Below are 24,043 nucleotides of genomic sequence, written 5' to 3' on the forward strand. Positions count from 1 at the left end.
ACTCTGCAGGATATTATCCAGGAGAACTTCCCCAGTCTAGCAAGGCAGGCCAACATTCAGATTCAGGAAATACAGAGAACGCCACAAAGATACTCCTCAAGAAGAGCAACTCCAAGACACATAATTGTCAGATTCACTAAAGTTGAAATGAAGGAAAAAATGTTAAGGGCAGCCAGAGAGAAAGGTCGGGTTACCCTCAAAGGGAAGCCCATCAGACTAACAGTGGATCTCTCGGCAGAAACCCTACAAGCCGGAAGAGAGTGGGGGCCAATATTCAACATTCTTAAAGAAAAGAATTTTCAACCCAGAATTTCATATCCAGCCAAACTAAGCTTCATAAGTGAAGGAGAAATAAAATACTTTACAGACAAGCAAATGCTGAGAGATTTTGTCACCACCAGGCCTGCCCTAAAAGAGCTCCTGAAGGAAGCGCTAAACACGGAAAGGCAAAACCGGTACCAGCCACTGCAAAATCATGCCAAAATGTAAAGACCATCGAGACTAGGAAGAGACTGCATCAACTAATGAGCAAAATAACCAGCTAACATCATAATGACAGGATCAAATTCACACATAACAATATTAACTTTAAACGTAAATGGACTAAATGCTCCAATTAAAAGACACAGACTGGCAAATTGGATAAAGAGTCAAGACCCATCAGTGTGCTGTATTCAGGAAACCCATCTCACGTGCAGAGACACACATAGGCTCAAAATAAAAGGATGGAGGAAGATCTACCAAGCAAATGGAAAACAAAAAAAGACAGGGGTTGCAATCCTAGTCTCTGATAAAACAGACTTTAAACCAACAAAGATCAAAAGAGACAAAGAAGGCCGTTACATAATGGTAAAGGGATTAATTCAACAAGAAGAGCTAACTATCCTAAATATATATGTACCCAATACAGGAGCACCCAGATTCATAAAGCAAGACCTGAGTGACCTACAAAGAGACTTAGACTCTCACACATTAATAATGGGAGACTTTAACACCCCACTGTCAACATTAGACAGATCAACGAGACAGAAAGTCAACAAGGATACCCAGGAATTGAACTCAGCTCTGCACCAAGCGGACCTAATAGACATCTACAGAACTCTCCACCCCAAATCAACAGAATATACATTTTTTTCAGCACCACACCACACCTATTCCAAAATTGACCACATACTTGGAAGTAAAGCTCTCCTCAGTAAATGTAAAAGAACAGAAATTATAACAAACTATCTCTCAGATCACAGTGCAATCAAGCTAGAACTCAGGATTAAGAATCTCACTCAAAACCGCTCAACTACATGGAAACTGAACAACCTGCTCCTGAATGACTACTGGGTACATAACGAAATGAAGGCAGAAATAAAGATGTTCTTTGAAACCAACGAGAACCAAGACACAACATACCAGAATCTCTGGGATGCATTCAAAGCAGTGTGTAGAGGGAAATTTATAGCACTAAATGCCCATAAGAGAAAGCAGGAAAGATCCAAAATTGACACCCTAACATCACAATTAAAGAACTAGAAAAGCAAGAGCAAACACATTCAAAAGCTAGCAGAAGGCAAGAAATAATTAAAATCAGAGCAGAACTGAAGGAAATAGAGACACAAAAAACCCTTCAAAAAATGAATGAATCCAGGAGCTGGTTTTTTGAAAGGATCAACAAAATTGATAGACCACTAGCAAGATTAATAAAGAAAAAAAGAGAGAAGAATCAAATAGATGCAATAAAAAATGATAAAGGGGATATCACCACCGATCCTACAGAAATACAAACTACCATCAGAGAATACTACAAACACCTCTACGCAAATAAACTAGAAAATCTAGAAGAAATGGATAAATTCCTCAACACATACACCCTCCCAAGACTAAACCAGGAAGAAGTTGTATCTCTGAATAGACCAATAACAGGAGCTGAAATTGTGGCAATAATCAATAGCTTACCAACCAAAAAAAGTCCAGGACCAGATGGGTTCACAGCCGAATTCTACCAGAGGTACAAGGAGGAACTGGTACCATTCCTTCTGAAACTATTCCAATCAATAGAAAAAGAGGGAATTCTCCCTAACTCATTTTATGAGGCCAGCATCATCCTGATACCAAAGCCAGGCAGAGACACAACCAAAAAAGAGAATTTTAGACCAATATCCTTGATGAACATTGATGCAAAAATCCTCAATAAAATACTGGCAAACTGAATCCAGCAGCACATCAAAAAGCTTATCCACCATGATCAAGTGGGCTTCATCCCTGGGATGCAAGGCTGGTTCAATATACGCAAATCAATAAATGTAATCCAGCATATAAACAGAACCAAAGACAAAAACCACATGATTATCTCAATAGATGCAGAAAAGGCCTTTGATGAAATTCAACAACCCTTCATGCTAAAAACTCTCAATAAATTAGGAACTGATGGGACGTATCTCAAAATAATAAAAGCTATCTATGACAAACCGACAGCCAATATCATACTGAATGGGCAAAAACTGGAAGCATTCCCTTTGAAAACTGGCACAAGAAGTGGCCCTCTCTCACCACTTCTATTCAACATAGTGTTGGAAGTTCTGGCCAGGGCAATTAGGCAGGAGAAGGAAATAAAGGGTATTCAATTAGGAAAAGAGGAAGTCAAATTGTCCCTGTTTGCAGATGACATGATTGTATATCTAGAAAACCCCACTGTCTCAGCCCAAAATCTCCTTAAGCTGATAAGCAACTTCAGCAAAGTCTCAGGATACAAAATCAATGTACAAAAATCACAAGCATTCTTATACACCAATAACAGACAAACAGAGAGCCAAATCATCAGTGAACTCCCATTCACAATTGCTTCAAAGAGAATAAAATACCTAGGAATCCAACTTACAAGGGATGTGAAGGATCTCTTCAAGGAGAACTACAAACCACTGCTCAAGGAAATAAAAGAGGATACAAACAAATGGAAGAACATTCCATGTTCATGGGTAGGAAGAATCAATATCATGAAAATGGCCATACTGCCCAAGGTAATTTACAGATTCAATGCCATCCCCATCAAGCTACCAATGACTTTCTTCACAGAATTGGAAAAAACTACTTTAAAGTTCATATGGAACCAAAAAGGAGCCCACATCACCAAGTCAATCCTAAGCCAAAAGAACAAAGCTGGAGGCATCACACTACCTGACTTCAAACTATACTACAAGGCTACAGTAACCAAAACAGCATGGTACTGGTACCAAAACAGAGATATAGATCAATGGAACAGAACAGAGCCGTCAGAAATAACACCACATATCTACAACTATCTGATCTTTGACAAACCTGAGAAAAACAAGAAATGGGGAAAGGATTCCCTATTTAATAAATGGTGCTGGGAAAACTGGCTAGCCATATGGAGAAAGCTGAAACTGGATCCCTTCCTTAACACCTTCTACAAAAATCAATTCAAGATGGATTAAAGACTTAAACATTAGACCTAAAACCATAAAAACCCTAGAAGAAAACCTAGGCATTACCATTCAGGACATAGGCATGGGCAAGGACTTCACGTCTAAAACACCAAAAGCAATGGCAACAAAAGCCAAAATTGACAAATGGGATGTAATTAAACTAAAGAGCTTCTGCACAGCAAAAGAAACTACCATCAGAGTGAACAGGCAACCTACAAAATGGGAGAAACTTTTCGCAACCTACTCATCTGACAAAGGGCTAATATCCAGAATCTACAATGAACTCCAACAAATTTACAAGAAAAAACAAACAACCCCATCAAAAAGTGGGCAAAGGACATGAACAGGCACTTCTCAAAAGAAGACATTTATGCAGCCAAAAAACACATGAAAAAATGCTCACCATCACTGGCCATCAGAGAAATGCAAATCAAAACCACAATGAGATACCATCTCACACCAGTTAGAATGGGAATCATTAAAAAGTCAGGAAACAACAGGTGCTGGAGAGAATGTGGAGAAATAGGAACACTTTTACACTGTTGGTGGGACTGTAAACTAGTTCAACCCTTGTGGAAGTCAGTGTGGCGATTCCTCAGGGATCTAGAACTAGAAATTCCATTTGACCCAGCCATCCCATTACTGGGTATATACCCAAAGGACTATAAATCATGCTGCTATAAAGACACATGCACACGTATGTTTATTGTGGCATTATTCACAATAGCAAAGACTTGGAACCAATCCAAATGTCCAACAATGATAGACTGGATTAAGAAAATGTGGCAAATATACACCATGGAATACTATGCAGCCATAAAAAATGATGAGTTCATGTCCTTTGTGGGGACATGGATGGAATTGGAAATCATCATTCTCAGTAAACTATCGAAAGAACAAAAAACCAAACACCGCATATTCTCACTCATAGGTGGGAATTGAACAATGAGAACACATGGACACAGGAAGGGGAACATCACACTTCGGGGACTGTTGTGGGGTGGGGGGAGGGGGAGGGATAGCACTGGAAGATATACCTAATGCTAGATGACGAGTTAGTGGGTGCAGCGCACCAGCATGGCACATGTATACATATGTAACTAACCAGCACATTGCGCACATGTACCATAAAACCTAAAGTATAATAATAAAAAAAAAAAAAAAGAAATATAGATCTTGTTCTGAGGACAGCAGAAATTTCCGTTTAAATGTTTTACATCAGAAGACTCAAACTAGTTGCATTCCAGAAAATGAAAGAGTCCTGCAATAGGAACAAACTCGGTAAAGGTGTCAACAGATCACTTCTGAAAAGAATAAAATAGCAAAGTTGATGACACAAAACATACACATTAACAAACAAACATATTAACATATTAACACACATACATACTAACAAACATACATGAACTTTCCCCTTCCCTAACATTAATTTAAGTGTAGGATAAGTCATATTAGCTAGCTCTAAGAGCTTTCTCTACACCAGGCACTGTGCTAAGTGCTTTAAATGCATCCCACTTATACCTTACTAATACCCAATAAGGAAGGTACTAAATCAATTTCTATATATATAATGTAAACATATATATATAAACACATTCAAAATTTATACAACTTTCTCAAGGTCATATTCCTGTTTATATCGGCAGATTATGGCAAATAATTTTAGAATCACTATGTATAACAACTAAAATGGCTATACAAATGTCCTCCCTCCTTTCATTACTAAAAATAAGTGAACGCCACCAGAAATTTGAAGGATTTTTTAAAAAATCACCAGGAATTTAAAGGATTTTTGAAAAAATATAAGCAGGAAAGTACTAAACCTGAGGCACTGGACGTTGGAGATTTTGTAGTGGGAGAAGTCGACACTGGAAAACAAAATAATAATGTAGATTGGACCAAACATTTGGGAGTTATTGCTGGCATTTTCTCCAGGAATTTACAAGATTTTTGAGACATATAAGGAAGAAGCTACTAAACCTGAATGACTCAAAGCTGGAGGTTTTATACTAGACGAAGGCAGCACTAGGAAATAAAATAATGTTAGAAGATCAACCACTTGGGAGTTATTGCTCTCATTTCATTTATATTAATTTGTTGACTTACTTAGATAAAAATGCCCATGTTTCAATTCACTCCAAAAAGTTGTTGTAATTCACTTTTTATACATAAAAATATTAAAAGCATATACCCGTGCAATGTACATAACATGCTAAGAACCCTGGAAAAGCATACAAAATCACAACAGCAGAATTTTATGTGAATTTCGTGTCATACATCTGGCATAGAAATGAATACAAGACACAGTTAAATACTAAAATTGTTTCTTTTCAGTTATTCTGTATGACTGATAGTTAATATCAAAGAAATAAAGTCTAAAATGAACAGCAACAACAATAACAAACCAAGACGGAAAAAAGATAACCTTTGTACCTTTAAGACACTTTGGAACTGGGGGATCCCAAGTACTGTTACTGTCACAGACAATTGTGTTGCTGCCATTGAGGTAAAAACCCTTATCGCATTCAAACATAACTGTCGCTTTGTAGTAAAATTTTTTTCCAAATCCTGATATCTGTTTTCCATTTTCGACTACTGGAAATCGACATTTGACCACTGGAAAATTAGAGAAACCTCAGAATTAATGGATATCTGCTTTAACAGAAAAAGTAGTACAAAGTACAAATTTCCAGTGTGAACAGAGACAAGGAATGGAATGCAAGATGTTAAAAACATTTTTTAAAAGACTTTAAATGTTACTGATATATTCTCCTTGATACAGAATTCTAGGGTGTTTTATTTTTCTTTCAGCACTAACAGACATAACCATATTGTAACCAGATTTTCTTAAGAAAACTTGGCTGGCTGTCATTCTTACTTGTCCCTGCCCTCCTAAATGTAATACGGCTTTTTGTTGTTTTCCCCACTCACTGGCTGCTTTTTAAACTTGTTTGGTAGTTTTTACCAAACTACTGCAGGGAGGTGGTGGTGGTGGTAAATTTTAATAATTTATTCATCCTGCTAAAGGTCCACTGAATCTCCTGGATCTGAGGTTGTTTTGGATCTAATTTGGACAATTTTTGGCCAATATTTTTTCAAATAATATTTTACACCATTCTTTCTCCTGTCTTTCCGAAACTCCAATTACATGTATGTTTCACCGCTTGATACTCTCCCACAGGTCTGTAAGCCTCTCTCTTTCTTTAGTCAACATTTCTTCTTAAATAAGGTTCAATTTCTATTCACCTGTCTTCATTCACTGACCTTTTGTTGTGTCTAATTGTACCTAATGTTATTTGTAAAGGTTAGTTTATTGGATATAATTTACATACAGTAAAATTCACCCTTACAAGTGTACAGTTGTATGAGTTTTGACAAGTGCAAATAATCATGTAACTACCACCATAGTAAAGATACAGAAAAGTTCCATTACTCTCCAGAATTTCCTCATGCTCTTTTGTGAGTTACCCCTCTTCCCCCTCATCCCCACTTCCACAACCAGCCAAGCATCGATCTGCTTTTAACCCTATAGTGGGACTTTTTCGGAATGTCACATAAATGAAATTACAGTCTTCTTAGTATGGTTTATTTCACTAAGCATGATGCTTTCAAGATTCATTTGTGTTGCTGCATGAATCAGGAGTTCACTCCTTTTATTGCTGAGTATGAGTCCATTTTTTAGAGGTAGCACAAGTGGTTCATTCATTCACCAACTCAAGAACATGTGGCGATTTGCAGTTTGGGGTGATTATGAATAAGGCTGCTATGAACATCCTCCTATAAGTTTCTGTGTGAAAATGTTTTCAGTTTATTTGGGTTGCCGAGTTGTATGATAAGAGTATGTTTAACTTTATAAGAAATGCCAAAAATGTCCCAAAGTGGTCATTTCACTTTGATTCTCACCATCAGTATATGAGAGTTTCATCTGCTCCATATCCTTGTCAATACCTGGTGTTGTCAGTTTGGGGTGTGTGTGTTTAAATTTCAGCCTTTCCAATAGGTATTTAGTGGCATCTCATTGTGAGTAGAGACAGTTTTTATTTCTTCTTTTCCAATATGTGGGCCTAATAGCTTTCTCTTGCCTTATTGTACTGGGTGGGATCTCCAGTACAATGATGAATGGAGTGGTAAGAGTGGACATCCGCACTGTTTTCCTTCCAGAATTAGGTCTTATTAGACAGAAATGTAATTAAGGTTTTTTTAACCACTAAGTGCAATGTTACTTTTTACCACTAAGTATAATTTTTTTGAATCATTAAGTGTAATGTTAGCTGTGACATTTCTGTAGATGTCTGTTATCAGGGTAAGATAGATACTACCCTTCTGTTCCTAGTTTGCTAAGAAGTTTTATCATGAAAAAATAAGATGATGAGTTCTGTCAAACACTTTCTTTGTTTTTTGCATCTAATAAGATAATCACATGATTTTTTTTCTCCTTAATACTCTCCTGATGTGGTAAATTACACTGATTAATTTTTGCATTTGAACTAATCTTGCATTCATAGGGTAAATCCTACTTGGTCATGATTTACTTTTCTTTTTAAGTATCACAGGATTTGGTTTGCTAATATTTTGTTGAAGATTTTTGGTCCTGTGTTCATCAACGATATTATTTGTAATTTTCTTATAATGTTTTTGTTTTCTGGTTTTTGTATCAGGACAATGCTATCATCATAAAATGGGTTGAGAAGTGTTCCCTCCTCTTGCACTTTCTTGAAATGCTTGTGTAGAATTGCTATGATTTATTCCTTAGATGGTTGGTAGAACTCCCCAGTGAAGCCATCTGGGCCTTCAGTAGGTTATTAACTACAAATTTTATTTCTTTGGTAGATATAGGAGTATTCAGGTTATCCATATCTTCAAGTGAGTTTTGACATTTTGTATATTTCAAGGAATCTGTCCATTTCAGTTGTCAAATTTGTAGGCATAAAGTTGTTTATAATATTCCCTTATCATCCTTTAAATGTCTGTAGAATATTTAGTGATATTCTCTTTTTCATTCTTTTGTTTGTCTGTTGAATAATTTTGTAAAGTAATCAAGTAAAGTTTACATCACTGATATTAAAGAATGGCCATATGCACAAAAGAATATAAAGCTTTTTGGCTAAGGGATGGGGGGAAATCAGAGAAACACATACGGGGTGGACGTGAGGAAGGAAACTGAAAGGTGTAGGCATCCCTACCTCACTTCCTGAGGCAGGGCCGTCAAGGACTCTCAAGATCGAGCGGCCATTAATTACACGGATTCAGATTTCTTTCATTCTAGACTTAAATTTAACCTTAGGTTTTTGCTCCAGCACCAATTTAACAGAGCAACGTAGGCATTTCCAATCCAGCAGCACACGCTGTTTCCAAGCGCATGTGACTGGCGCACCACAGCTCCGTGCACACCCCAGGAGCTCAGTCTATGCCCAGAGCAGATGCCTGTGCTGTGGAACCTGACAAGAAGCCTCCCAGAACACCGCCTATCACAAGGCGCCACCTGAGGGGATCTGAGGTCTCTGAAGATCAACTGGTGCCTGTGATTTCCAAAGATTTAACCTTAGCCTTCAATGACATTTACATATAAACTGTCAAATAAAACCCTCCATAATTTACACTGAAGTCTAGGAAGACATGGCACAAATGTTCCAATGACCAAAAAAAAAAAAAAGTGTAGCAGCTGTGTGTGTTTTCCCCATTTTGACCAAGCTCTCACTGTAACACAGGGCATAAAGGAGAAGGGTTGCACACAAATTTAAAGTATACAAAAAAAAAACCAAAAAAATCATACGTTAATGCTGTTGACTTGTTAACAATGCAGGGAAACTCACTGCAAAATAAAATCCCTTATTTAAACCTTAAAAGAATGAAATGTACCAACTAAACTGTGTAGGCTCTAATGTAGCAGCACAGAATGTTTCCAGAAAAAAAAATACATTGAAAAAAAATAAAAAATATTCAGAGATAAAACTAAAAAGATTAAAATATATATCTCTTAAGAAAATTTATTGCTCAAAACATATGAAACTTAATTCTAAGAAATTCACCTACCTAAATTTAAACAAGATTACTGCAGCTGCAGCTCGCCATCCTCCAGGAGACACGAAAAGTGATGAGGGGCGCAGGGCTGTGGGGATGATGTCAAGACTGGCCCAAGGTCAAAAAGCCTTTGAGGAGAGCCCTAGCTCCCACTGAGACCAGCCTCCAACCTGCCCTCTGCAGACGGGAAGGAAGGGGATGGGTCTGGGGCTGCAGACCCTGCTGGAATTAGCAGAGGAGCCAGCAAGGCTGGGGGGTTATAGGATGGCCAGACTCCCTTAGCTGGATCCCGTACTCCGCGCCTGGCCAGCACTCCGGGACGCCTGGCTCACGTCTCCATCAGGATCTCCACCACTTGTTCCTACTTGCCCAGGTCAGAACGCAATTGCAGCTGGAGGTGGGAGGCCGGGCGGCTGCAGGGCCAAGCCTCTGAATGCTTTGCAGAGCCACCTCCCATCGTGTGGGTCAGCACCATGTGTCCAGGTCATCATAGGAACTGACCACGTCTGAGGCCAGTTCTTCCATGCAAACTGGGGTTTTTGATCTTCAGTATTTCAAATATCTCATCTAGCTACTTCTGAACGCCTCCTCTATTTTCTCCAGGTCCCCAGATGTCCGTCTCCCAGATGCTGCTCTTCAGGGCTCCTGGCGCCAGTGCTGAGGGGACAGAGCAAAGGTCTGAAAACTGGCCCCTTCACGCAGCAGTGTCCAAAGCGGGGGTCATGGCACACCCCCTCTGGCTCCCACATGGCGGGCACAGGCCACCGGCACAGGATCTCTGCAGAAACCAGGCAGTGGAACGACGCCAACACCACACTCTCGGGTGCCTGTGTGTGCCATGTCCTGGCCATCTCCTGGGCCATCTCCTCTTGGATCCGCCAGGCGTGTTGGCGATGAGGACCCTGCAGCAGTGGTTAGGCTCCACCAGCAAGTGGTAAAGCTGGAGCTTCTAAAAGGACAAGTCCGGGAGTGACTGCCCCTGCCGGCTGCAGGAGGGCAGGGTCTTCAAGCTGGCTGGGGTGCCGCGCCTGGCCACCATTTCTTTCATTCTCAGTATTGGCTAATTTGCGTCTTTTTTTGTCAGTCTGGCTACAGGTTTACACACTTTATTGATCTCCAAGTAACAAATGTTGGTTTCACTGATTTCCTCTATTTTTTTTTTCTCTTCTCAATTTTATTGATTTTGGCTCTATCTTTATCATTTCCTTACATCTGCTAGTTTGGGATTTAACTTGCTCTTTTTTAGTTTCTTAAGGTGGAAAATTAGATCATTGATTTGAGACTTTTCTTTTTTTCTAACACAAGTATATTATGCTATACATTCCCCTGTAAGCAATGCTTTAGCTGCATCCTACATATTTGGATATTTTGAGATGTTCTGTTTTTATTCAATTCAAAACACTTCTAATCTCCCTGCTGACTACTTCTTTTATGCATGAGTTATTTAGAAGTGTCCTGTACACTTTCCAATTCTTTGGGGATTGGCTTTGTTATTGATTTCTACTTTCATTCTATTGTGATAAGATAATACATGTTGAATGATTTCAATTTTTTGAAGTTAGTTAAAAGTTGTCTTATTGTCTAGAATATGGTCTACTTTGGAGAATGTTTCATGTGTACTTGGGGAGTATATACTTTTAAATCACTGTTATTCAGTGATTTCTTTCTTTAAATGGGCAAGCCCCCTACATGGTCTTCATACTTTTGGTCACTTCAGAGGGCCTTATTCATTCGGTCTTTAAAAAAAAAATTTTTTTTATCCAGAGTTTATCATTTTTGTGAGACGATTAGTCTGTTACAGTTTACCACTACCATAGCCAGAACTCTTAGATTTCTTGTAATACAAGATAAAACTTTCTTTAAGCCAGTGTGTATTATTTTTTTGGTTCTTTCAAACAAAAACTTCTAACTCATGCAGATACACAGTAGTTCACACTGTATAAAATGAAATGCCAAGAACATGTGGGGGTGAGAAATAGGGAACTCTAGCTAGAACTATTTTTTGACTTGAATTGACCTGTATTAAAATAAATTAGATCCAATTACACAGGAGGAGGAAGCACATACACCTGCTTTGTTTATTTGTAGATAAAACTATTTACAAAATGTTTCCAGAGTATTTACAAATGAAGGAAATAAATTAAAACACTACCTTTACACTCTGGAGCAGCATGACTCCATACTGAATTGTCACCACAATAAATAGTGCTCTCTCCAATAAGTGAAAATGGATCTGGTCCAGGTGCAGGATCACAGCTATAAGTTACTGCATCAAGATACTCAAATACTTCTACTTCACTAAAGGTGTGTTTTCCATTTTTTATTTTTGGAGGTGGTGTACACAAAACCTCTTAAAAATGAAGAAAAAGAGGAAAGGAAATGTAAAAGATTAAGACAGCATTAGTAAAATTTCTATGTCTTCAATAAATTCATCAATATAGGGTTTCTACAAGCTGGTTGTGAATTCAATATGGATTTAAAAGAAGGTTTCTATGAGCAAATATATTATCTCAAATTCAAACCATTACTGTAGTAACTAACTTTCAGAACAAATCTCATTTTCTTAAAGTGTAAATACCTACTGATATGGTTTGGATCTGTGTCCCCAGCAAATCTCATGTCAAATTGTAGTCCACAGTGTTGGAGGTGGGGCCTGGTGGGAGGTGTTTGAATCATGGGGGTAGATTTCTCATGAATGGTTTAGCACCATCCCCTTGGTGCTGTTCTCGTGATACTGAGTTCTTGGGAGATCTGGTTATTTAAAAGTGTGCAACACCTCCCGTCCTCCCCACCTTGCTCCTGCTCCTGCCATGTGAGACACCTTGCTCTCCTTCTGTCTTTCCCAATGATTGTTAAGTTTCCTGAGGCCTACCCAAACCCCCAGCAGATGCCAGCACCATGCTTCCTGTACAGCTTGTAGAAACATGAGCAAATTAAACTTCTTTTCTTTGTAAATTACCCAGTCTCAGGTATTTCTTTAGAGCAATACGAAAACGGCCTAATACGCCTATATTTATTTGCAAGGCCGCGCTAAGTTCTGTTCTAGTCATCACAAGAAATGCTGACAATTAATGAGAAAATATGCTTAACTCAGTGCTAGTTAAGAAATCCTTTGCAATTTATAAATATATCCATTTTCTAAATTGGTGATTCACAATGCCACCAAAATATTATTGTCTTTTTTCACTCTGATCCTAATAAGAATATAGTGATATTTTTCCAAAGGCTACATATTGTGTGATAACACAACAGGCCAAATACAATCTTGCTTTAAGCCAGATGTTGAAGAGATGTGCAAAAAATGTGAACAATGCCACTATTCTCACTAATTTTATTTTGATTTGGAAAATTTTTATTTTTCATAAAAATTATGTTACATATGTTAATTTGTATTGCATTTATTCTTACAAATTAAACAGGCCAGGTGGGGTGGCTCACATTTGTAATCCCAGCACTGTGGGAGGCCCATGGGGGCAGATTGCTTGAGCATGGGATTTCAAGACCAGCCTGGGCATCATGGCAAAACCCCGTCTCTTCAAAAATTACAAAAAGTCAGGCATAGTGGCACACGCCTGAAGCCCCAGCTACTGGAGAGGCTAAGGCTGCAGTGAGCTGAGATTGTGCCACTGCACACCAGCCTGGGAAATAGCCTGAGACCGTGTCTTAGGAAAAACATAAACAAAACCAAAAAGAATCAATAATTATTTAAAAACCTCTCCGTTTGAATTCCAATATGATAAATACCAATAGATATAACCCACATAAAAGAAACCTCTTTGGGATCTTTGTTAATCTTAAAGTGTAAAGGGTGTAAAGGAGGCAAAAATCTTTGAGGACTACTGGTCTAAATTAAAAAAAAAAAAGAATTTACTTACTTTCACATATTGGGGGCTTACCGCTCCAAATTGCTACTGATCCTTTAAGTTCACAATATAGAATTTCATTACCAATTAAGTAATAACTAAATGAGAAAAGAAAGGGTTACTGTTTCGTATAGCAATTAATAAGACACACATAATAATGAAAGAATTTTTTATATGGTTTCTTTTCTACACTACAGTAGTTGGAGGGGGTGGTTTCTTAAACAACATACTATATAATGAAAGTGCTAAATAAATCTGCAATTTAATCAAATAGAGTTTCTCCATTTGAATATATATTGGCCAAGAGCAAAGATGTCTAAATAAATCTGCTGTGCCCTTCCACCCAGCCTCTTTGCTGCCTCCTGCAATCACATTACACATTCATTTCTGTGCCTTTTCTCACACCACTTTGCACAGTAAGGACAAGGACTGTGTAGAGAGAACAGGCCCTAGAGCTGGAATGCCTAGATTCAAGTCCCTGTTTCTCAACTTATCTAGTTTCTTGAGCTTGGGTAAGTCACTTAAAGTTCCTTCACTCAGCTTCCTAATTGATTAAAAGGGGATAACAGTACATGGGGTTGTTTAGGGGATTAGATAAGTTAGCATTTGGCACATAGTGCTACATGAGTTTTAGCTCCTATTAATATTATTTAGAACAGAGTGTATTTCTAGGAATAGCTCACTGTGTATAAGAATACTTTCATTAAGTATACCCCTATACTCAATGAAATCTTCCCTGATTTAAATTCACAGGAATCTCTCCTCCTTCTGGACTCTTAGAGTAATTATCAGGAATAATTCTACTTATTTGGTATTTCTCATTTAGTATTTTGCTTTTATTGCTCTCAGTATATATTATTTCTCAATAAGGTTAGAACTTCTTTTAGGAAGGTCGCTCTCTTAAAGTTTTGGTATCCCTCGGTGTGCCTAGCAAGCAGTATGTGTCAACTGAATATTCCAATATTTCTGCTTGACCAAATCTTAAAAACTGTCAGTTGCCTTACATAGTTACAGCTGATTTTTCCTCCAAGACTCACTTACTTTTTCTGTATTATGGTGTATTACTGCTATTGTTTGAATCTGGTTTGTCTCTACCAAAACTCATATTGAAATTTAATTGCCAGTGTAACAGCACTGAGAGGTGGTGGGGCCTTTAAGAAATGATTAGGTCATTAAGAGGGATAATGCCTTTCTAGAGGGTCTTCATTAATTCTTGAGGGAATGAGTTCTCATTCTTGTAGGCTTGGATTCGTTACCATAAGAGTACGTTGTTATAAAGCGAGAACCCCCTCCCTTGTGCTTTGTCTTTTTTGCACATGCTAAATTTCCCTTTCACTTTCCAGCATGTTATGATGCAGCATAAAAGCCCTTGCCAGACACTACTGCCATCCCCTTGAACTCTCCAGCCTCCAGAAATATGAGCCAAATACATTTCTTTTCTTTATAAATGCCTAGCCTCAAGTATTCTGTTATAGCAACAGAAATTAGACAGAAAATTACATTTACTCTCTAAATGCACATTTATCTTAAATGTCTAGTATCTCCAATATAAACGACTTCAAAACCCTACAGAACAAAGGCTATTACCAAGGGCTCAGTACCTGCTCTTGAGATGCTTCACATTGTAGCAGTCTCAAAAATAAGGTTTTTCAACTGAGAGATTTTGATCAACATGATGGTAAAGGCTAACCAGGTCAGTTTTGGCCTGGTAACACTTTACAGAGTCATCTGGATACAAGTGTATCTTTAGTTGGTAATTCTATTTCTCATTTTTGTGAGCCCTACTTCAACTCTAAGAGTTGGCAGATTTAAACAGGGGACACTCAGTTGTGAAGGATAAATTCTCATGATTACTACATTCTTAATGCTTACAACAGACTTATTGTCAGAAACAGCAAGTAGTTTTGCTTTCCTTCAATATCAATTACTTTCTATTTACTATATATCTTGGCTATCTCCATAAAACATCCAAGAGTTGTTTGGCTAGAAGTATAACTTGTCACATAGAAAGCAAAATTAAGTTTACAGAAATGCTTAAGAAGAGAAGCAAAACAAAAATAAAATTACTAACACTTCCCTTATTTCCTCTAAGGAGCAACTTACCCCTCATTACAAATAAAGTGTATCTGATAACCAAACTCGTAAGTCCCATTTGCAAGGATTGCTTGGCCATTTAAAGGATCCCCTATATATGGACACGTTTCTCCTAAAAGAAAATAATTTTGGAGTTTTCAATCCAGTTATAAAACAGATCTGAATCAAAATCAAAATTCTGCAGTGCTCTTTTGAATGGGTGGGAATATAATTTTCAATATTTACTTATTATAAGGGCAAACTTAAGATTCATATTCACCCAGGCAATCTATTGCCAGGAAAATGATTTCTTGGAGATTCTGATTTCTCAAAGCTTGCAAAAATGCATTGTTATCTTGAACCTCATTTTACAAGAAGAAAATCATCAACACCATAGTGGAATACGTACTCCAAAATGTGTGCAAATCTCTAGAGCAAGCAGAAAAAAAAAAAAAAGAGGCTTGTTTACTTACTATAACAGGCGTCATCTGAGACAGGTAGCCATGTATGATTCCGATCACAAATAGTATGGGTGGCAAGAGGAGGTATATAGAAGTATCCTTTTTTACACTTATAATCTACTCGTTCACCAATGTCATAGTAGGGTTTTGGTTTACCAATGAGCTCCATGGCTTCAAATGTTGGTGGCTCCTCACAGGCATCTAGGGATAAGAGAATAGGAACATGAAGATGAAGTACTGATATCACTTTCATCAGCCATGGACTGTGGTCTGGCAGCAGGTAGTACAGAAAAAACAGAAAGGCCCTTGGCAAGATTTTAAATGACTGATCCATGCTTTTACCAGAGGGCTGGTAGTAGTGGAGGAAATAGGACTTGCATGTTTTAAGTAACATCCTATTAGCTTTTGGTTTGTTTGGGAATAAACGCTCGACAATAAACTGAAGAGACAGCATTAATGTCTTTGATCTTAAAATATATATGGATGCATCTTTCCCCACATTTTTCTAAATTCATTTCAAAAGTAACTTCTCCTCTAAGAAGTCTTCTACAGTATAGAGCACTCTGCTCAGATTGTTCTTCCATAGTTTAAAACACTAACTTATAACAGCTTGTCACTTCAGGGTGTCTTCTCTTAAAAGGCAAGTTCCTGGGGGTCAAGAACCATGTTCTTCTTTTTCTACTATACTCACCTTGTGGGTGCTCAAGAAATGCTGACACTGACAAACTCTATCTGCAAATAAGTATTCAAGAAATTGTCTGCTACTGTGCCTGGGGAAATCAAAACAACCCTAGTTTGGATTCATGTTGTGCTAAGTTAAACAAAAGGCTCAAGTTGCCCTAAAAGGACAGGCAATAACATGAAAGTCTGAATTTATGATGGTGAGTGTTTATTCCTGATGAGTCTGTTGCTTTTCAGAATTACTCACCCTGTGATTTAATCCTCTTCCTTCTTTCTTGCCTCCTTTGCCTTACTCTGCCACACTGAATAGCTTGGCAGTCCAGTAGTGTCACATCTTGGTGCTTTTGCTCACCTTGCTTCCTTTGCTCTGAATACCCTTCCTCCCTGGCTGGTAGCTACAACTCCTGCTCAACTCATCTTCCTTAATCCACCCATCATCTCCTCCAGGAAGCATTTTCTGCCTCCCCCTGGGAAGCAGTGATCAGTCACCTTCCCCTGGACTCTCCCCTGCATGGATCTCTCAGGTAACTATCACATGCTTTTGAGTTTAATAGTTAACAAGGCCGACTCCATTCATCCATGCAGCCACAACACCCAGCACAATATGTCACTCAGAGTAGCTATTCAAAAAAAATGTGGTACTCAAAGTCCACTGCTGTCAAACACAAAACAATGTGAAGAATATATTGTAACCAATTTCATATTGAAAATAATCATTCTACAGCACAATGGAGAAAGAAGATTAGGCCATTTCTTGTGCTGCCTATCTCCCAGTCTTCTGGTATCCTGGCAGGTGACCAGATATGGATTGCTCTCTTTGCATTGTAGTATGCCCAGTAAGGAAACTGAGACGCTACTGTGTAAGTACTTACTGATCTTGGCTTCTTTCATTGAATATAAGGAAAACACCTAAAATAGGCAGAAGAGACCACGCACAACAGGAGATTGGGGATTTTGTCCAAAAATGCAGCTCCTCTTCTGGAGGAATGAGACTGGCCTGAAATTTGATACATGTTTCCTTCAGCTATCTGGAACCATTTGGCAACTACCTTTGAGAGGGCAGGTCTCCCATGCACAGCACTGTCTGCTTACGAAAACTTCTCCTTGTGAGAGTGAGTTGCTCCAAAAATTGAATGCTTATTTTAATTCATGTATTCTCTCTGCCTAGCATCGTGAGTTCTCATTTTTACTTTCTCTAGGTTTCATACCTGTCTTGATTTACCCTTATGAACCTCAAACTTAACCTTGTTTTTCCTTCTCTTCATTTTTAGTTTTGTAATCTTCTGTGTTGTACCCTATTCATTTTATAATTCTATTTTCCTCTATTTCAAATCACTTTCATTATCTTCTTCAGCTTCCTGTTTTGTTTCTTTTTGTGTGTGTGTGTGTGTGTGTGTGTGTTTTGTTTTGTTTTGAAACAGGGTCTCTTGCTCTGTTACCCAAGCTGGAGTACGAACAGGGCTCACTGCAGCCTTGACCATGGGGGGCTCCAGTGATCCTCCCCCTTCAGTCTCCCAAGTAGCTGGGACCACAGGTGTGCAACATCACACCTGGCTAATTTTTCTTTTTTTTTTTTTACATTTTTTGTATAGATGAGGTCTGCTTATGTTGCCCAGGCTGAACTTCTAGCACTAAGCCTATTCTAAACATTAATCTTAAAAAAAAAAAAAAAAAAAGTCTTTTTGTTTTCTTCTTATCACCACTGCTCCCTACTCCCATTACTCTCCTTCAAAATGAACGTTTTAATGATCAGTGAGATGCAAGACTGAAGTACTGGAAGCCCTGCAGCATCAACAAACAGGGGAGACAGATCCTTTCTGGCTCTCAGCTACTGCTGCCCTAGCTTTTTAGGTACCGCAGAAAGACCATCCTGAGCATAGCTCTTTAAAGAACCTTCCTCTTGGAGGCAGGAGAAACTTTTTCCTAGGCTCTAAGCCCCAGCCAAATAGTCTATTTAATTTTCTGGTATTTAACAGATACGGAGGTAAACAAATCAGGCTTTTGGAACCACAAGTGCGACAAGACAGGATCCCTGCATTCTGACAGGGAGAGACAAAGAATAGAAAAGGTCATTTTAAAAGGGTGATTACGAGAAGAGGGACTTGAACTGGGTTTTATGTGTTCAACCTGAGATGGGGGGATCGCGAGGTGGGGTGATCAGAGAAGGTCTCTGAGGGTGTAACATTCCAGCTGAGTTTGCAGAAGAGCGAGACTGTTTCTGCAGCAGGTCAGGAGGAGAATGTTCCCGGGCTGAGGGAAGAGCAAGCACAGATGCCCCAAAGTCTGTTTGATGAGCAGAGAAGCCCACCCTCTCTCCAATCATTTGTTAAATGCTGTCAGATTTATAACTGAAAATTTTGGTTCATAATTTATTTGTCACTATTATGTTTTGGATTTTAATGTCTGCCACTCCCAATACATTTTAGCAAATAATTTATTGGTTATCTACTGTGTTCCCGGCACTGAGCACTTAGCATTGAGCAAAACAAAGTCCCTGCTTATCTTCCTGCATGAATGTGTGTGTAAACAAATAGTGAAAAAAGGATCAAGAAAATAGGAATGGTTTGTTATTGCCTACCAGTGTAATAGCACCAGACATACAAGACCCATATTCGTTGAATGAATGCTCCTAAGGAAAAAAACGCAACGTAGAAACTATACATGTTATTGGTTCCTAATTTGGACATAGATACACATGAAGCGCACATGAAGTCAGAAAGAAATATACCAAAATATTAAAAATAGTTGTCTTTTGATTCTGTTCGTGTCGCACAATAAGCATGTATTTCTTAGCGGGTTTTGTTTGTTTGTTTGTTTTGTTTTGACAGGGTCTCACTCTGTCATCCAGGCTGGAGTGCAGTGGCATGATCACAGCTCACTGCAGCCTTCACCTCCTGGGCTCAAGTGAATCTCCTACCTCAGCCCCCAGAGTAGCTGGGACCACGGGCATACCCCACCATGCCCAGCTAATTTTTGTATTTTTTGTAGAGACAAAGTTTTGCCATGTTGCCCAGGTTGATCTTGAACTCCTGGGCACAAGCAATCACCCAGCCTGGGCCTCCCAAAGTGCTGGCATCACAGGCGTGAGCCACTGTGCCTAGCCTAGCATGCATTTTTAAGAGTATTGATTCCATTCAATGAAATACAAAATAAATTTAGTGGGATAGGCTTTAAGCTTTAGCTTATGAGCTGTAGGGGAAAACCAGATTAACATTATTTGCCTTCCTTTGTTAGGATACTAATTTGTCACTAGGTTTGGCTACCATTGTTTTTTAGGTTGCTTCACATCTCTCAAATATGACTCAAAGTAATGAAAAGAAGGAAAACAATGTCAAAAAGCCATTAGGCAATGGAATCAGATACTGTCTATATTGGTTGGGAACAGGAAGATGACTCGATGGCCCATCCACCCCCCAAAAAAGCAGCCATTTACAAACTAATAGGAGCTCAGGCAACACGGAGACTGTTCACAGAAGGCACAAAAAGCATGGCGCGCGCTTACCACCTCTCTAACCCCAGGCACTGAGAGCCTGCTCTCACTCAACATGCCCTCCCTAGCCCGAGTCCGCGCTCACTCCATTCAAAGCAAACAGTGAGCTGTCTTGCCCACAGTGAACTCTGCACACAGGCCACTTGCGCACAGCACGCTCCCAGCAACACCTGGCCAGGCCCCTGCACGCCCAGGCCAGCTCAGCACATGGGGCACAGCAGACGCACTGCAACCCTTACCGCGGGTACTGTCCAAGCCCTAATGAACACCCTACTCACCAAGGCGCCAAGGTAACACAGGGCAAACTCTCACCATCCGCACAGCACCGGCCCTAGCAACACTCCCACGCACCTGTGCACTCCAGAGCAAGCCCTCACCTAGGGCGCCCAGTCCGCGCTCCCCTTGCCGACTGGCTCAATCCCGAAAACACGATTCACGCTTTTTTTAGCGACGCAGCCAGATCCTGCGTAAATGCCGGCCGCGCACACGATGCCACCAAACAAGCTTCACCTCGGGCTCTGCGTGGTCCCCGCATTCCCCGCCACATACCCCCGGGATCTGAGCACTGTATCCCTCGGAGAACCCTGTCCCCAAAGAGGCACGACCTGCAGTGAGCCCCGCCCCGCGACTCTTGCCCGACTGAGGAGAGCTCTAGTCTCGCCGCGGACGCGCGAAACCGCCCCGGGGTCCTACCGGAGAAGGAGGACAGCAGCAACACCAAGGCCGCCAGAAGCAACCCAGGAAAGCGCCGTGAAGGAAAGGGACACTCGCGGCGGCCGGGAGGCGCCATGCGCGGCGCGGAAGACGCCGTTATTTTTCCGGAGGAAAGCAGAGAAACCGAGAGCCAGCCGAGCAGGGAAGTCCCTTCTGAGTCCAGCTTTGGGACGCAACAATCCCAACTCACAAAGCATCCAGTGCCGCAGGACAGGTGGGCGTGGCCCGAGCCGCGCCCGGGGCGGAAGTGCGTCGAGTCACCAGGGCTGCTGGGGCCAATCGGCGGGCCGCGGGGCGGGGCCTCGGCGCTCTTGGGCAGCCCTTGGCCTTCGAGAGGACCGGGCGAGGCCCTGGCGGTGCCTAACGGAACAGGTTTCCCGAGGCCGCCTTTTTTCTTGCTAAACCCTTGGCCTACCATCCCGGAAGCCTGAGGCGTCCTGCGGGAAAGGACTGGATTGCCGCCATATTTTTCACCCAGGAAGGGTGGAAAGAAAACTAAGCTGCTTTGGTAATAGTTTCCGGGAATTCGGGAATCAAGAATAAAGCACTTCGACCTAAAAATAGAGATCCAGAGTCCAGGTAGGGGGTCACCGTGGGCCAGCACCCCTCAGGGTTAGTTTTATCCTGGGGCACTGCAGGCTGTCAGGACTGCCTGGGCCCTTACTTGGTATTTGGCATTAGTCAGGCATTATTGGGAACAATATTTGAGTTTTTCTTGCTTGAATGCCTGCTGCTGGATCGTCTCGGGGCCGTCTTGTTTTCACAATCTCAAAGGTTTCGCTTCTGCACTCCCAGCCCCTAAGGTAATTTGCCCTTTGCTCCCCTCCCTGGAGGGGACCCCTTCGAATCTAATTTATTAAGCAACACCAGGCCATTGGAATATTGAGACTCTATGGGGCCCTTGCCTTTGAGCAACTAAATTTTTTATTGAAGACGAAATATACATGCATGAACAATGTAAGGACAAGGGTGTCCTAAGTGCCAAATTCCTGGAAGCAATAAATGCAGGAGGATTCGGATGGGTAGAAATTGTTAGGTGAAGAGTGGATAAGGGGGAGAACTTTTCTGGTGAAACAATCTCAGGAACAATACTGGAAAATTAAGAATGAGCAGGATTGATTTGTAGGGTTGTGAGTAAACCGGAATGACTGGTAAAAGGAAAAGGACATGACTGGCATTAAAAGAGCAAACAAAGAGTTGACATTTCTTTCCCTCAGATTGGCAAAGAATTAAAACGTCAGCCAGTGTGAGTGAACGTGTTGCAGGGGGACCAGCACTCTGTTTGTAACATAACTTTTCAGTATGTTAAAAGTCTTAAAGTGGACATGACTTGTGTTAGGCTCTCAGTTCCCAGAGAAATCATCAGAGCTGTGATCAAAGCTCTGATGTGATTAATTTTTGAAAAAGTGTAAACCCTAAGTGTCTAGCAAAAGTAATAAGGAATTTCTGGCAGTTACCTTTGTGTGATGGAATTCTGTGCAGCAAATATTGCAAAAGAATACCAAATATGAGAAACTATGGTATCATTGTAAGTGGAAAAAGCAGAGTCCAAATTGGCATGTGCCTTTTGGCAGTACTTTTATTAAAACAAAAGTACCATATTGATATGTATAAAAAGAAACTAGGAATACAGCAAAATTAACAATGGTTGATAAGAATATAGATATTTCACTTTCCTTATGCTTTTCAGTTTTCTATGTTGACCTTATGTTACATTTAGAATAAAGAAAATGTATTTAAAAAATCAAACCTATGTATCAAGGGCTGTTTTGTTCATAGAATTGTGGGAGTAGAACTTGTATTACACAGGGTTAACCTATGAGAGGACGGTGAGGAACTGGATGCTCAGTGTATAAACCTAAAATGGGTCTTATAGAATTATAGAGCTTAAGTGTGTTTAACACAGTTTTATAACTGTGTTATAAAACTGGTTTTGAGTTTTGGGGTATCAAAAATTACTTCGCATTATGAGAGAGCTTTGGTGTGTAGGAACTAGGTAGGAAATATACTTTAAGGGATGGCTAATAGTAGTTATAAATCAGAGAAGCATGCTCTTGGCCACCTGAAAGATATGGAAACATCCCCACCCCACCCCACCCCACCCCTAACTAAGAGATGAGACTCCTATGGGGGATGGGCTAATTACAAAATAAGCCCATGGTTTGGTTCACCAAACCATGGAATTTCCTCTTCCTGTCCGACCAACAAAAATTTTTAAATTCTTCGCAGAGATTATAAGACATTAAGTGTGGAGGTGGTATATCAGATAAACATCTTAGTATCTTGGATTATAAAATTCAACACTCCATGACAGCAATTAAAACGGGTATAATTAAAGAGATGGTAAATAGGAAACTCAATGCGGGGAAATTATTATTTCTGTTAATATATGGTGTCAAAGAGTGATATGACAGATATGTTCTGTGGCTCAATGCCAGCCTTCATTTGTGAAAGTGGATAGTCTATTTACTGTTCTCCGCAACAATAAATATTAAAAATTCTTCATCCATTTTCAGGCTTGGAAGAAAAATGTCTTTTTTCTCATGAGAAATTTTATTATAAACTATAGAAGAAAAAATAGTGCTAGTGTTTGATTGCCTAGTTTCGGGTGTCAGATTAGATTCAAAGATTGGTATTTTGTTGAAACTTTCTTTCAATCAGTAAAATTTCTATCCCTGGGGTTAATCAAGCCATTCTTAACATACTCGAAGACTTTCACATTAAATATTTAAAATTTATTTTTATTTGATTCAACTGATGCTTCATTTGAATGGCTGAGCCTTGTTCTCTACTTTTTGGATAAGTTTCATGGGTCAGGGGTAGCATTTTCTCATATCTACAGTGCCAAAATCTATAGTAGGTGTACAATGAATAACTGGCAAATATTGGGTGAAATAAATGGTTCTTGTGGTCAAGTGCATTTAACATGTCTCTACCAGTTCTCCCCCAGCATGAATTTACCAAATGCCCACAAAGTTCTGAGAGATTTTGATTTAAATAATTTTGACCCTAGGAAACAAATCAAGATGGGTCTGTAAAAAGGGATGAGCTACAACTGTCTGCACAGCAAACTTTCCTAAATCAGGTGTTGCAAGCTTACTTGTGAAGTGGAGCTGTGGTCTATCCCTTAGCCTTGAGATCATTTTAGTGACTGAGTTCAAAGGGAGGGTGTCGACAGTGAACTTCCTGAGGTCTTAACAGGGGTAGAACTTGAAGCCAAAGCTTTGAATGAAGTGGATTTAGGAGATTAAACACTAATGTTTCCTCCAACTCCCCCTAAAGATTTTGTCAAACTGCCAAAGAGAA

The 24,043-nt window shown here is 39.8% G+C and overlaps 1 protein-coding gene and 1 long non-coding RNA gene across 15 annotated transcripts in view; one reads left to right on the forward strand and one right to left on the reverse strand.

Moving 5' to 3' along the window:
- Nucleotides 1–21,155, reverse strand: part of CD46 (CD46 molecule) — a 49,803-nt gene extending 28,648 nt beyond the window's left edge. For 5 of the 14 annotated variants that reach the window (XM_009238298.3, XM_054547567.1, XM_009238284.3 and 2 more), the window contains exons 1-7: nucleotides 20,717–21,155; nucleotides 15,865–16,053; nucleotides 15,422–15,524; nucleotides 13,331–13,416; nucleotides 11,608–11,805; nucleotides 5,868–6,050; nucleotides 5,258–5,302 (exon numbers count right to left, since the gene is read on the reverse strand). In XM_009238298.3, coding sequence (XP_009236573.2) covers nucleotides 5,258–5,302; nucleotides 5,868–6,050; nucleotides 11,608–11,805; nucleotides 13,331–13,416; nucleotides 15,422–15,524; nucleotides 15,865–16,053; nucleotides 20,717–21,155 — 1,243 coding nt within the window. 14 annotated transcript variants of the gene reach the window in all.
- LOC112129062 (uncharacterized) overlaps nucleotides 21,078–24,043 on the forward strand; it is a 38,471-nt gene continuing 35,505 nt past the window's right edge. Inside the window, exon 1 of the long non-coding RNA XR_008510197.2 lies at nucleotides 21,078–21,316. This is a non-coding gene — a long non-coding RNA (uncharacterized LOC112129062). The remainder of the gene's footprint in view (nucleotides 21,317–24,043) is intronic.

The sequence above is a fragment of the Pongo abelii genome, chromosome 1, assembly GCF_028885655.2.
Source record: "Pongo abelii isolate AG06213 chromosome 1, NHGRI_mPonAbe1-v2.0_pri, whole genome shotgun sequence".
In the NCBI taxonomy this organism is placed as follows: domain Eukaryota; kingdom Metazoa; phylum Chordata; class Mammalia; order Primates; family Hominidae; genus Pongo; species Pongo abelii.